The sequence below is a fragment of the Vidua chalybeata genome, chromosome 21, assembly GCF_026979565.1.
Source record: "Vidua chalybeata isolate OUT-0048 chromosome 21, bVidCha1 merged haplotype, whole genome shotgun sequence".
NCBI classification, from domain to species: domain Eukaryota; kingdom Metazoa; phylum Chordata; class Aves; order Passeriformes; family Viduidae; genus Vidua; species Vidua chalybeata.
This window is the reverse complement of record NC_071550.1, coordinates 850,550-864,216: the sequence shown is the minus strand read 5'-3', so window position 1 is coordinate 864,216 and position 13,667 is coordinate 850,550. Positions and strand designations below refer to the sequence as shown.

General features: G+C 58.5%; 4 protein-coding genes across 5 annotated transcripts; 1 reads left to right on the top strand and 3 right to left on the bottom strand.

The window, feature by feature from the left end:
• Positions 1-431: 431 nt before the first annotated feature.
• Positions 432-3,397, bottom strand: ARPC5L (actin related protein 2/3 complex subunit 5 like). Its single transcript, XM_053962273.1, has 4 exons — positions 3,203-3,397; positions 3,005-3,077; positions 2,585-2,761; positions 432-994 (listed from the first exon to the last, which is right to left on the bottom strand). The coding sequence occupies exons 1-4, from the start codon at positions 3,340-3,342 to the stop codon at positions 932-934; spliced, it is 453 nt and encodes a 150-aa protein (XP_053818248.1). The 5' UTR covers positions 3,343-3,397; the 3' UTR covers positions 432-931.
• Positions 3,398-3,466: 69 nt separating this feature from the next.
• On the bottom strand, positions 3,467-6,677 carry PPP6C (protein phosphatase 6 catalytic subunit). The gene is given in 7 exon segments (XM_053962272.1): positions 3,467-4,291; positions 4,918-5,127; positions 5,226-5,305; positions 5,694-5,835; positions 6,184-6,249; positions 6,340-6,525; positions 6,527-6,677. Coding segments are annotated over 7 exon segments (1,056 nt in total). The 5' UTR covers positions 6,650-6,677; the 3' UTR covers positions 3,467-4,042.
• A 99-nt stretch (positions 6,678-6,776) lies between these two features.
• RABEPK (Rab9 effector protein with kelch motifs) lies at positions 6,777-9,100 on the top strand. Its single transcript, XM_053962464.1, has 7 exons — positions 6,777-6,844; positions 6,973-7,109; positions 7,228-7,380; positions 7,476-7,637; positions 7,884-8,033; positions 8,211-8,360; positions 8,547-9,100. The coding sequence occupies exons 1-7, from the start codon at positions 6,786-6,788 to the stop codon at positions 8,879-8,881; spliced, it is 1,146 nt and encodes a 381-aa protein (XP_053818439.1). The 5' UTR covers positions 6,777-6,785; the 3' UTR covers positions 8,882-9,100.
• Positions 9,101-9,603: 503 nt separating this feature from the next.
• On the bottom strand, positions 9,604-13,651 carry HSPA5 (heat shock protein family A (Hsp70) member 5). Of its 2 annotated transcripts, none has more exons than XM_053962462.1 (9): positions 13,566-13,651; positions 13,170-13,308; positions 12,734-12,965; positions 12,366-12,503; positions 11,983-12,095; positions 11,514-11,904; positions 11,019-11,256; positions 10,661-10,828; positions 9,604-10,478 (listed from the first exon to the last, which is right to left on the bottom strand). In XM_053962462.1, the coding sequence occupies exons 2-9, from the start codon at positions 13,283-13,285 to the stop codon at positions 9,919-9,921; spliced, it is 1,956 nt and encodes a 651-aa protein (XP_053818437.1). In that variant the 5' UTR covers positions 13,286-13,308; positions 13,566-13,651; the 3' UTR covers positions 9,604-9,918. The 2 variants fall into 2 exon arrangements, with proteins under 2 accessions (XP_053818437.1, XP_053818436.1); XM_053962461.1 differs by having other exon boundaries at positions 13,501-13,585.
• Positions 13,652-13,667: the final 16 nt, after the last annotated feature.

Genomic DNA, 13,667 nt, shown 5'->3' with positions numbered 1-13,667 from the left:
GATGGAAGCAAGGGCTGGCTGGAGCTGGGGCTCCCCAGGCAGCTGCTCCTTGGTGCCAAAGGGCAGGGAGCCCAGCCAGAGGGACGAGGGGCCAGCCATGGATCCAGGAGTCGTGTCCTGCCTGGGCAGAGGACACACCAATACTTAAATCACAAGTTCTGAAATATCTGCTCGACTTCCTAGCGTGGATAAGAACACCAAAATCAAACCCAGGGTGCTTACTATGGGTCCTATTCACTGCATCTTGTAAGTCTCGATTGTTACAGCTGAACTCACTCCCTGCATCCAGGACAGAGTTGGATTTGAGGACAAATTCTCTAAGCAGCTGGAGTTAGGAGCAGTCCTACAAAGGTGGATGCTGGGTTGGACTGGGTTATTGCAGGCCTGCTTTGGAGTGTCAGACTTAGAATTTAGCTGAAAATAAATGTAACTCGCGTGATCCAAGAACTTTATTGATGCAGCAGGCACTTCACTTTACATTAACCCAACCCCAGAGTCCAAGAGTCCTTCACCCACATGTTCACAGCCGCCGTTCTAAGAGCCCTTCTCCCACCCTCAGCTGCAGGACCTCAGCCTGGACACAGCTACCTTGGGACTAAGCAGGACACACGGGAGCTTGTATCACCACACCTGGCTAAAGCAGCGTCTGAAATACCTGTTCACTTACAGTAATAGGAGGCAGGAGTGTGCCTTCTCTCTGCCTGTCAGAGAAGGGAGCAGGAGAATGTCTTGGCTCCTGTATGTGATAGTCGGAATATGCAGGAATACCTTTACTCTTCCCCCACCTTTAAGGTTAAAAGCATTCCAAGAGGAGGTTACTGTAGGATTTCAGTAGATTGCAATCTCTAATAAAGATGGACCAGTGTAATTTCAGCTCATTCCTTCTTCTGAGTCCAAACCTGACCGTCACCTCTGTCCAAGTTAACAGTCTTTACACAGTCTTTCTTGCTGTGAGAACTCTTATTATGGAGCCCAGGCCTCCTACTGCCAGTGCCTGTGGGAAAGGAGAGAGGTTACAGAGTCACCACGTCCCTCACAGAACAAACACTGAAGAGTTTAGCCACAGAAGGGACTGTGGCTCTTCTCCAAAACTAGAAACTCTAAATCTCCACAATCTAACCATCTTTTGGATCTCGAGGGCTCCAGTGTTGCAAGTCACTGACAGAGCAGAATGTCTCACCTCCCGTATCCCTGAGGAGAGGAGGAGGAAGGGCTTGCTTCAGTTGCATTTGTGTCCCTCAATGTGAACAGTATTTCCTTCTGAAGTCTAAAAGATGGAGGTGATTATGAAAAACTAAATATTTAAGCTGACTGCTGGAAGTGGGGCAGTTACTTTGCAGCCACAATCCTACAGAGCACAGGGGTACCAGAGCAGAGCGAGACGTGGGGAACACGACTGGACAAATGCAAAGCACCCACCTGGAGCAGGACTGGCAGGTAAATGCTCCTGAGCTACCAGTCCTGCCACAGGCCTTTCCAGAGGACAGACTGGTACTACCACTGAGCTGACTCTGCTCTGAGCAAGCCACACATCCTGCCAGTACTGCCACAAAGCAGAACACCAGGCTTTAAACCCTGCCTACTCAGACCTGCCTTGTTCCTTTCACAACAGAGAGGATGAGATGCCTTTCATGTCCCTACACGCTCTGAGTACCAGTCAGGGTGGTGGTGTGTCACCTCCCACGCTGGGAGCACCACCCACACTTACCTGAAAGCACCTCAGTGGAAACAACAGGAAAAAGAAAGAAAACAAAGCAAGCAGAAACATGTTCTTTGCTGTCCCAAGAAATTCCCTCCTCCCTTGTCAAGGCCTGGCAAAGCTGGTGACAGCAGCCAATAGCTGGAGTCACGCTACACCAGGTTTAGGTACTGCAGGAAAAAGCCCTGCACCCTGGGAGAAGGACACCAGCACTGGCAGCAGCTGCCCTGCACAGGGAGCTGCAGCGTGCCCAGGGATCAGTTTTCCTAGGAGCACTGACAGCCAGGGCTTCAGCTGAAACCCCTGCAGGGGGGGAAGACTTCACTTGGATTCCTGCCCGGGGGCAGGGGCACCCAGCAGCTGCTGCAGGGATGTGCCTCAACCCAGAACGTGCCTGAGCCCAGCACAGACAGGGAAGAAGGTTCCACAGTCAGCTGCTGAACACATCCCACGCTCCCTGTTTCACAGCTGACATTCCAGAGAAACGCAAGAGGCCCCTGCTGGTCCCCAGTGGAATCTTTGGAGACCTCAAAATCCTCTCCTGGGCAAACCAAACAGGTTTGCTGTGACTCAGGGGATGCCAACTGCAGCTGCCCCGTCCATCCCGGCACATCTCCCCCCCGCTGGAGCCCCCGCACGCCTCGGCTGCCAAGGGACACACCAGCACTTCACTCCCTGCTGCAAGTCTCCTCTCCCCGTGGCACAGGGGGAAGTGCAGGCAAAGGCTTTGTGAATGCAGGCTCAGAGAGAGCAAAGATAAAAGGAAACACTGAGCTCCTCAGGGATGAGGCCCTGCCACCACCTGCTTCTCTTCAGGGGCTCTCCTGAAACCACTGGCCAGGAGCCTGCGAGCGTGGCTGAGCCAAGAGTGCCCCCAGCACGTACCTTTTCATGCCACTGAAGTAATATTGCACTGCTGTTTTCTGTTGGCTTTTCAAATCCTTTATAAATGTACTTCATTAACAAATCAACACCGTTTCTGTCTAAGGAATTCACCGCTTGTTCTATTTCACTGCTTTTAAAAGATGTGAGGACTTTAAGCATCGTTCCCTGGGCCTGCTCCTGGGAAGACAAGGCAGAGAGAGAAATGTGAGAAGGAGAACAGCTGGGAACGATCCCAAGACTCGTGTTCGGCAAGAGGCGGCCACGCTCCAGGCTGGGTTATTTCTGTAAGCGGGACGAGCAGAGCTGGGGTTAGGGGAGGAAGGGGTAAGCGCGGGGGGATCACCCGTGCGAGCACAGGCTCGCTACCCCGCTCAGACCTGCGGGTGCCGCGCTCCCTCCGCGGCGCCTCCCGGCCCGTACCTTCAGCGCCGCGTTCCTGCTGTGGCCCGGGGAGCTGCGGATGGCGGTGTGGAAGGCGCGGAGCGCCTCGCCTGTGCGGCGGCGGGTCAAGGACTCAAACGGGACCTGCGTGCGCGGCTCGCGGGCGGCTCCGGCCCCGAGCGGGCGATCGCGGCCGGTCCCCGGGACTCCCCCGGCCCCCCCCGGCCCAAAGGATATTGCCTGAGCAGCGCTTCCACCTCGGGGCTGGCATCGGGCTCGGCCGCCGCCGCCTCCTCGGGCTCCTCCACGAAGCGGTTCTCGTCGTACTGGTCGATGTCGAGGCGGCGGAAGCGGGACGAGAGCGTGCTCCGCGCCATCCCCGCCGCCCGGCCCGCGCCAGCCGGAAACGGCGCCGGCCCCGCCGGAACCGGAACCGGAACCGCGCGCCCGCCGCGCCCCGCCCCGCCCCGCGCGGCCACGGAAAACACAACGGAGCCGGGAGAAAATCCGAACAATGACTTTAATGTACAAACCCCGTCGCTGCAGCAGGTCCGCGGGTTTAACCGGGATCCCGAGGAAAACGGAACAGACCGGGAATGGGGAACAGCCCTTCCACCGCTTTATTGGGATCCACGTAACACTCGGAAAAGGCCGGCTCGGTCCTGCGCCGTGAACACAGCACGGGCAGCCCGGCCCCGCCGCACACCGGGCACTGACTTTGCTGCTGAAATCTCTTAAAACTTACCAAAACCAAAAAGCTGAACAAGAGACGGGCCCGAGCGGCTCCCGGAGCGTGGTGGTTAAAGGAATCGGTTCATCTAACCCAGGACTAGGCGAGGACTACATGCAGTAGTACAAATCTCAGGGACATATTACAAATACTCTGAAATTAATCTAGGGGCGGGGGAAAAAAAAACCAAAAAAACCAAACTTGCTACAGACACCATAATACACAATAAATTTAGATAATTTAAAAATAAAAAAGGCAAGAGGCAGCATTTCAGCAGCAAAGTGCTCAATAAAAAGTATATTGTAAAGGGGCAGGACAGGGAGAGGCGACAGCAGGCGGGCGAGGGCTCAGAGGAAGTACGGCGTGGTTGTCCTGGGAGGAATGACACGCTCTGAGTCTGGAACTGCGCGGAATAACTTTGGTTCTCTTGTATTTACATCTTTAAAGACCATGATGGACGCGATGTTCCCGCAGCGGTAGCAGTAGTTGGGAGCTGACCATACCGTTACCAGCTTCTCATCAAACATGAACTTGTAGCCCTCGTGGACCAGCTGGTGTGCTCTGCAGATCAGCTTCAGGTTGTTGATGTGAACAAACTGCAAGGCAAGGGGGAAGGTCAGCGTGGCCCGAGCTGCCCACACCACGTCTGCTCCTGGCCTGGCCCCACGGAGCAGGACGAGAACACCACAGGGGGCTGGAGACCCGAGCACTGAGAAACCCCTGGGAAATACAGCTGGGCACTGAGGAACAGCGTGACATCCAGGGCTGTGCTGTGCCAGGGCCACACACCAACGCAGGCTGAGTGTGGCCAGGTCAGAGCCTGGCAGCGTGTAGAGCCCTGAGGAGTCTGCTCAGTGCAGACACAACAAAACTAACTCGGGAATTGCTTCAAAAATGGTATTTTTCTCCTAGATCCTTAGGAAACCATTCCACACAGAGCCCAGGGACACTAGTGAGTCCCACCACATCAGACTTTTCAAAAGCAAGATGGGTATTAGTACATCTGGCAGTTACATTTGTGCTTTTAGGTTCAAGAGGCTCATTTTTTTCCAGCTGGCACAAGCCAAGCTTCCCCACCGCCAGGAGTTAGTGGCAGAGGTGTGACAGGTGGCAGGGTAGTTCAGTGTCCTGCAGTGCCCTCGGTGCACTCAAACACCACCGAGCCGAGCCCGTTGGTTCCATGCCCACCCTCGGGCTGCGTGGCCCTGAGCAGCAGCGTTACCTCGTTGGTGACCTTGGCCCCGAAGAGCCAGCCCGCCCCGCGCGGGCTGATGGCCCACGTGTCCACGTCCTCGGGGTCTGACCACACCAGGTCGCAGAAGGCTCCTTTGTGAGGGATCTCCTGGTTCCGCTCGATGGTCCGGATCTGGTCGAGGGTCTTGATGTCTGGGGAGAGGCCTCCGTGCACACACAGGATCTGCTCGTCTATTAACTGCAGGGAAACAGTGCACAGAGCCCTCAGCGTGGCTGCCAGGGAACCTGCAGTGTCCATCTGGACAACCTGCTGCTGCTGCCAACGTTTGCACTTACAGCTGCTATTGTGAGCATGTCGAAGACTTTGGTACAGTATCTCCAGGCGTTCGCGTTCCCGTATTTGGTTTGGCACTCGTCTGTTGGAGAGAACGGATTTCATTCCTCGTGGATCTCGGGAAAACACTGACAGCACAACCTGCACACTCAGGTGTGTCACACGAGCCCTGTCAGAGCCCTGTGCTGGGTGCTGCTGCTGCCCAGGACCAGCAGCAGCAGAGGAGGGAGCGAGCCCTGTGCTCTGCCTGTGACCCTGAACGTGGCACCGCGACACAAGCAGAAACCCCGCGTGCCAGAGGAAAAGAGCAGCAAGATCTGCCTTAAACACGTTCCATTTCAGAATCACCGTGACCACGTTAGCAAATGACAACGTGTCCACCCAGCCCCGAGAGCCCCGGGCACCGTGTCCCTGCCAGCGTGCTTGCCAAGGCAGAGGAGCTGCAGCGTGTGCCACCAGGCAGGACTCACCGTAGAAGCCGTACACCTGGGTGATCTGCCTGCTCTCGTGGTTGCCTCGCAGCAGCGTGATACGGTCAGGCCACTTGGCTTTTAGTGCAAGGAGGTACGTGAACGTCTCCAGGCTGTAATACCCTCGGTCTACAAAGTCCCCCTGAGGGCAGAGACAGCCGCACATGGAGCCACAGCCACACGGGAAAGTGCCCAGTGACACATCCGCTGCCACAGAGGAACCCGGCGCTGGAGGGCAGCGGGATGTGCCGGGAGCCGCGGCAGCGCCGGGCACTCCCTCCCCTCTCGGCCGTCCCGACGTGACCCCGGGACACCCGCGCCGGCCGGGATGCTCTGCCTCCCCCCGCGGGGCTCCCGGCACCACGACCGGCGGGCAGGAGCCAAGAGCGGCCCCGGCGCCGGGCGGGGCCCGGGACTCGGGAGCCCCTCGGGATTTCAGCGCCAGCCCCTGTCAGACCCGGCGGGGCCGCGCCGCGCCCGACAAACGTACCATGAAGATGTAGTTGGTGTCGGGGACCTGCCCGCCGGTCCGGAACAGCTCGCACAGGTCATAGAACTGCGGGCGGAGAGAGGCGTGAGGGGGCACCGGGCACCGGCACCGACTCCGGCCCGGGGCTGCACCGGGAGTGGCCCGGCCCGGCCTTACCTGCCCGTGGATGTCCCCGCAGACGGTGACGGGCGTAGAGACGGGTTGGACGTTGGACTCCTCCAGCAGCAGGTCACAAACATAGTCACAGAGGCGCTGCGGGACGGAGCGGGGCAGGGGCAGGGTCGGGGTCAGCGCCGGGACCACCGGCACCGCCCGCTCCGGTCCGCCCGGCAGCGCCCACCCCGGCCCCGGCCCGCCCCGGCCGGTCCCGGCCCCGCCGCCGCGGCCGCACCTTGAGGTCGTTCTCGGGCAGGTACTTGCAGAGCCGCGCGATCTCCACGTACTTGTCGAGGTCCAGCGGCGCCATCTTGGCACGGGCTCGGGCGGAAGCGGGCCCCCCCGCCACTTCCGGGCGGCGGAGCGCGCCGCCGGCGCGGGCGGAAGCGCGGGGCACTTCCGGCGGCACTTCCGGCCGGGCCGGTCCCGGCAGCGGCCCCGCCGCCATGGCGCCGCGGGCGCTGCCGCTGCTGCAGCCGGGGCGGCGGCCGCGCCCGGGACGGTGGTGAGCGCGGCGGGGGCACGGCGCGGAGCGGGGCGGGGGTCATGGGGGGATAGCGGTGAGTGGGGCGGGGGAAGCGGCGGGAGCCCGGGCCGGCGCAGCCCGCGCTGAGCGCCGCCCTCGCCCCGCAGGTACCGGCTGAGCCCGCGCGGGGAGCGGCCCCGCGGCCGCGTGGGACTCGGCTGCCTCCTCCTGCCCGGCCGCGTCCTGCTGCTGGCCGGTGCCGACCCCGCCGGCGCCTTCGCGGACGCGCATTTCGTGGAGCTGGGTGAGGGCCGGGCCGGGCCGGGCCGGGGCTGGGACCGGGACCGGGACCGGGACCGGGACCGGGACCGGGACCGGGACCGCGAGCGGTGCCGGGTGCGATCGCCTGTCCCCGTCCACAGCCCCGCTGCGCTGGGTCCCCGCCGGCTGGCGCGGGCTGCGGCCGCGCTACGAGCACGCCACGTTCCTGCCCGCCGGCGGCCCCCCGCGCCTCTGGGTGTTCGGCGGAGCGCACCCCGCCGGGAACCGCGGCTGCGTTCAGGCGCTGGACCCCGGTGAGTGCCCGCAGCGGGCCGGGCTTCGCGGCTGCACGGCCGGCCTGGCCTCTGTTGCCCCGCTGGTGGTTCGGTTAATCAAATGTCTTAACTAGAAACAGGAAGGTGGCAGAGCCCTGCCGTGAGGGGGGAGCAGCCGCAAGCTCGGACATTCCACACGTCCTCGGCGGCCATCGGGGCCCGGCTGTTCGTGTTCGGGGGTGGCGACAGGGGAGCAGAGCCCGTTAAAGACCAGCGGCTGCACGCGTTCGACACAGGTACCTCCCACCTGTGGGCTGGCAGCTCTGCCCTTGCGGTGCAGTCAGGGGGCTGGAATGGTTGAGCTCTGTTTGGAGGCGAGTCCCACGGGATGGGTTCTTCCTTTGACAGGCCCTTGTGCTCATGTGGTCACTGGGAATTCAGACCCAGTGCCTTGGATGGGAAGCCTTGGCTGGGCTCCGGGGTTGCTGCTCTGTAGAATTTCCAGAGTTTTCTTCCTAATGCACGTGCACTCCCATTTTTAGGCACCCTGACCTGGTCCCAGCCGGAGACTCAGGGTGATCCCCCTTCTCCTCGGCACGGACACGCCGTGGTTGCAGTTGGGACCAAACTCTTCATCCATGGGGGTTTAGCTGGAGATGTTTTTTACAGTGACCTGTTCTGCATCGATACCAGTAAGTGTGGATGGAGGCACTGCAGTGCCTGTGGGCAATGTGCTTTCATTTCAGGGGGCGTTTTTTCCTGAAATACTAGTCCTTAAGTACTTAAAGTGTTACCTTCTTTGTTTAAATCAACAAAACGCGTGGGGTTTGTGCAGTGCATGACCGTGGACGTGTTGTTTCCTGCACCAGATGACATGAGATGGGAGAAGATCCCGGCCACTGGGGACGTCCCTGGAGGACGGGCATCCCACTCCTCAGCAGCATTCCAGGACCACTTGTACATTTTTGGTGGAATAGGTCCAGATGGGACACTGGATACCACATACAAGTATCACACAGGTAGGGAGGCTGCTCTCAGGGCTGCCAGGGTAGATGCCAGGCAGCTGGGGAACGTGGTACCTGCTCACCCTGGGCTTCCCCCAGAGTTACACCGCTGCCAGACTGAACGCTCAGAACTGTTTTAATTCATGGTGTCACAGTCTGGCGTGTGATGTTTAAAGCTGTGACTGTATCTTTGCACTGCAGGAAGGCAGCAGTGGACACTCCTGCAGTTTGAATCTCCCCTGCCCAGCGGGAGGCTGGACCACGCCATGTGTGTCATTCCCTGGCAGGCTGGGGCACACGGGGACACAGGAGACAGCCCAGCTGGGACAGAGGCACCTGTGGCAGCAGGGGACAGAGCTGAGCCCCTCCAGCAGGACCTGGGAGAGGGCTGTGCTGAAGACACCTTTGTCCACCTGCTGTTCGTGTTCGGGGGCATGGACACACAGGGGCAGATACACAGGGAGTGCCTGGTCACCCTCATTGAGGAGAGTCCCACAGCACCAGCCTCAGCCCCTGGGGTCAATTCTGTCACTTGAACACGTCCTTACCCCTGGGCAGCTGGCACGGTGCTGACACCCTTGAGGGGCAGGGGCTCTGCCTGAACATGGTCCTGCTGCAGCCCCAGCCCAGGGAACGTGGCAGGAGCCAAGGTGTTTTCAGGCACTGCTGGAGCTGGCACCAGACAAGGTCACTGTGGACTTAACTAATCCCATGGATTGGAAAAGGATCAGTTAAATAAAGAGACCAAATTTCAATTAGGCTTCTTTTTTTTTTTTTCTAAGAACCTTTATTAGGTGTAAACTACTTTTCAGTCTTCAGAAAACTGGTCTGTTTCATATGACACTTCATTAAAAGCTCTGAAGTTTTAATACTGCAAGAAAACATAATTAAGCCAAGCTCCTCCCTCACTGCTGGGCACCACCACTACTACTGCAGGCAGTGAGTGCTGGTGGATAACCTCCTTCTCCCAGCTCAGTAAAAGCTGCCCCTTTTCAGGCAGCTCAGGCTTGATCCCCCCCTTCCTTATCAGGATCTGCTGTAAAACTGCAGTGAGGTCTAAGTCCACCTGCTCCCTTCAGAAACTGAATCCCAGCTCACCCCAAGGCAACAGAGGCTCAGCTCCTGCTTTCAGACCTCCCACTGTCCATGGGCCCATGAAAAGTGACCTTGAGGGGGTGCGCTGCACTCCATCCTTCTTTAGGGTTAATCCAGATCCTGGCTGGAGCTGGGGAATGGAGATCACAGAACCAGGAGAGAGTCCAGTGTAAATAACAAATTTATTGTGGTCACTCCAGGTAGAAAAGCTCTACACCAAGTTCACATGACCAAGTTGTTAAATAGAATGTTCCACTGCCAATACTTCTAGACCCACATTTACACTCCCACCCCACTCCCCATCCCAGACATCGAGCAACTGCTAACGAAAAGCAGGATACAGCCACGTCGGGCTAGCGGTTCCAGCTCCACTCACGAGTGAAGATTCAAAGTTACATTCCAAATTAAGAGTTCAATATTTTAAACAAGTGTTCCTGAGTCCAATATATACACACACCACATTCGGAGACGCCGGTATCTACAACTCGTCCTTCTCTGCTGCCTCCTCGTCGCCGGGCGGGGGGCCGGCGCTGCCGTACAGCTTGCTAACGATGGGCTGAACCACCTCCTCCAGCTCCTTCTTTTGTGCTTTGAAATCTTCTATGTCCCCATCCTGATGGCTTTCCAGCCACTCGATCTTTTCCTCCACTGCTTTCTCTATTGTTTCCTTGTCCTCAGAGGACAGCTTCCCACCCAGCTTCTCCTTGTCCCCAATCTGATTCTTCAGGGAATAGGCGTAGCTTTCCAGCTCATTCCGGGCATCGATGCGTTCCTTCAGCTTCTTGTCTTCCTCGGCAAACTTCTCAGCATCGTTCACCATCCTCTCGATCTCCTCTGGCGTCAGCCGGTTCTGATCGTTTGTGATCGTGATCTTGTTCTTGTTGCCGGTGCCCTTGTCCTCGGCCGTGACACGGAGGATCCCGTTCACATCGATTTCAAAGGTGACCTCGATCTGGGGGACACCACGAGGGGCAGGAGGGATTCCCGTGAGATCAAAGGTGCCCAGGAGATGGTTGTCCTTGGTCAGGGGACGTTCACCTGCAAGAAACAATGAGACAGGGTTACTTTCTTTCCCAGCCGTGGCCTGTACTTTGTGAAACCATGAGTGACAGTTCCACAACCAAAGTACCTACAGCCTTTGTGACAATCAGAAACAAGAACAAAAACCCTACAGCAGACAGACTGCAGCTGTCACATGGGCCACCACAGCTGACACCCACCTTCATAGACCTTGATGGTCACAGTTGGCTGGTTGTCAGAAGCTGTGGAGAAGATCTGAGACTTCTTTGTGGGAACAACGGTGTTTCTTGGGATCAGCTTGGTCATGACACCTCCAACGGTCTCAATGCCAAGAGTCAGGGGACAGACATCGAGCAACACCAAGTCACCTGGAACAGATCAAAGGCAAGACTGTGACACAACTTCAGCACCAAACACAGCACTGCAGACAGCATCCTGAGGCCTCAGAGGCACAGAACTCCAAGGACTGGAAAAGATCCACGTTTGTCTGCGTTTGCTTGTCCATGCCCAACATGCAGTGTTGAGGCAACTCTTAGGTGGCAGTGAGGGTGCCATTACCTGTATCCTGGTCCCCAGAGAGCACCCCGGCCTGGACAGCCGCGCCGTAGGCCACAGCCTCATCTGGGTTAATGCCACGAGAAGGCTCCTTCCCATTGAAGAACTCTTTAACGAGCTGCTGGATTTTGGGGATGCGAGTCGATCCACCAACCAGGACAATCTCGTCAATATCAGACTTCTTCAGGTCAGAATCTTCCAGGACTTTCTGAACAGGCTTCATAGTGGAACGGAACAGGTCCTGCAAAGACCAAACCCCAAGGACTGTGAGACTGTATTCCCAGCACAACCCATTGTGCAGCCCCAGAGGTACAAAGTACAACCACTACAGAGCAGAGATGTCAAACTGTCTGAGGCCCAGCTCCCTGGCAGGCAACAGCTGCCTGCTTACACAGAGTTATTTATACTCCAAAGTGCAATGTCACAGCATGAGATGCTGCACATTCCACAGTCCCAATCCAGAGCTGAGGCTGTGTAACTTTACCTTTCTAAACTTACCATGTTCAGCTCCTCAAACTTGGCTCGAGTGAGTGTCTCTGAAAAATCTTCTCCTTCAAAGAAGGACTCTATTTCAATCCTGGCCTGGTGCTGAGATGACAAAGCTCGCTTGGCCTTCTCCACCTCCCGCCTCAGCTTCTGCACAGCTCTGTTATCCTTCCTAACATCTTTGCCAGTCTTCTTCTTGTAGAGCTTGATGAAGTGCTCCATAACACGCTGGTCAAAGTCTTCTCCACCCAGGTGAGTGTCACCATTAGTAGCCACCACTTCAAAGACTCCGTTGTCAATTGTGAGGAGGGACACATCGAAAGTTCCACCGCCCAGGTCGAATACGAGGATGTTCTTCTCTCCCTCTCTCTTGTCCAGTCCATAAGCAATGGCAGCAGCTGTTCTGTACAGGGAACAGGCTGTCAGGCCTGGGGGTGCCAGCGCACAGCTCCCCTGGGGCAGGACAGGGCGAGGTACTCACGGCTCGTTGATGATCCGCATCACGTTGAGCCCCGCGATGGTGCCAGCGTCCTTGGTGGCCTGGCGCTGGGCATCGTTGAAGTAGGCTGGCACCGTGACAACAGCGTGGGTCACCTGAGCAGGGAGGGACAGCTTTGTTAGAGAAATGACAGAAAAAACAGTCGGTAAGCAGTAGCAGCCTCTCTGAGCAGTGCAGGGAACGAGCAGCCCATCTTTAGAGGTGAAGAGCCAGCACCAGCTTAGCCCATCGAACAGGGCTGCTGAAGGGGCCTGCAGCACTGGCTGCGGTTTGGGATGGCCAGGGCAGTCCTGGGGCAGCCTACCCTTCTCCCATTTCCTAAAGCTGCTAATCCAGGTTGTCACCAGTGTTTCCTGTATACTTACCTTCTTCCCCAAGTAAGCCTCTGCTGTTTCCTTCATCTTTGTCAGGACCATTGCAGAAATTTCTTCAGGAGCAAATGTTTTTGTCTGTCCACCTCCAACATCAACCTGAATATGGGGCTTGGCTTTCTTCTCAACCACCTGAGGAGAACAATGGATACTGTCCCATTCAACTATTCCAAATTGTTCCCATGGTTCTTTCTGAACATCAAGCAAAACCTCTATGACAGGCATAGCATGACTGCAGCTAACACCAGGAACTGTTGTTTACACACCAATCCTCCTGGGGAGCACTGTGAGCAGATGCCTCTTCTGACCAGAACTGTAGGTCCTCCCCTCCAGCCCCCCCCGCCTGTGCACTCGGCGCCCACCTTGAAGGGCAGGTACTTGATGTCCTGCTGCACGGAGGGGTCGTTCCAGGTGCGGCCGATGAGCCGCTTGGCATCGAATACGGTGTTCTCCGGGTTGGATGTGAGCTGGTTCTTGGCAGCATCTCCGATCAGGCGCTCCCCCTCGGGGGTGAAGGCCACATAGGACGGCGTGATGCGGTTCCCCTGGTCATTGGCGATGATTTCCACGCGCCCGTTCTTGAATACGCCCACGCTGGGGTTGGGGGGGAGCGGAACGGTCAGGCGGGGCCGCGGCCTGCACACATCCCCCCCCCGCGCCCGCCTCCCCCTCTGCTCCTCCCTGCGCCCGCCCGGGCCCGCAGGCGCTTCCCAGCGCCTCCCGTGGGCCCGCAGGCCCGGCCGCCCCAGACGGGGCCCCAGCGCTGCCCACCAGCCCCCCGTGCCCGTCCCCACGCACCAGGAGTAGGTGGTGCCCAGGTCGATGCCCACCACCGTGCCCACGTCCTCCTTCTTCTCCTCGTCGTCCGCCCAGACGGCGCCCAGCGCCAGCAGCGTCAGCAGCAGAAGCCTCATAGCGACCGCTCACCTGCGCCCACCTACCGAGAGGCCGCCGGTTACACAACGGAGGCGCCACGTGCGTGGCCGCCCCCCGCGCCGCAACCACCCAGCCCCCGCCGTGCGGAATCACCCCCCTCGTCCCCACCCGATCTTTCCGTGTCCTCAACCGCCATTCCCCCCCCCCAGCACCGGCCCAGCCCCGGGCGGCCCCGGTCGCGCCCGGCCCTCACCGTGCAGAAGCGCCGCGCCCTGATCGCCGCTGAGGCGCCAGGCCGCGCCGCCCGCCCTTTTATACCTTCCGTTACCCCTTCGTGGAGCCTCTCCATTGGCTGCCGCGCCCTCGCTGGAGCCTCCCCATTGGCCGGCTGCTACCAAGCTGGCCTCCCGCGATTGGCGA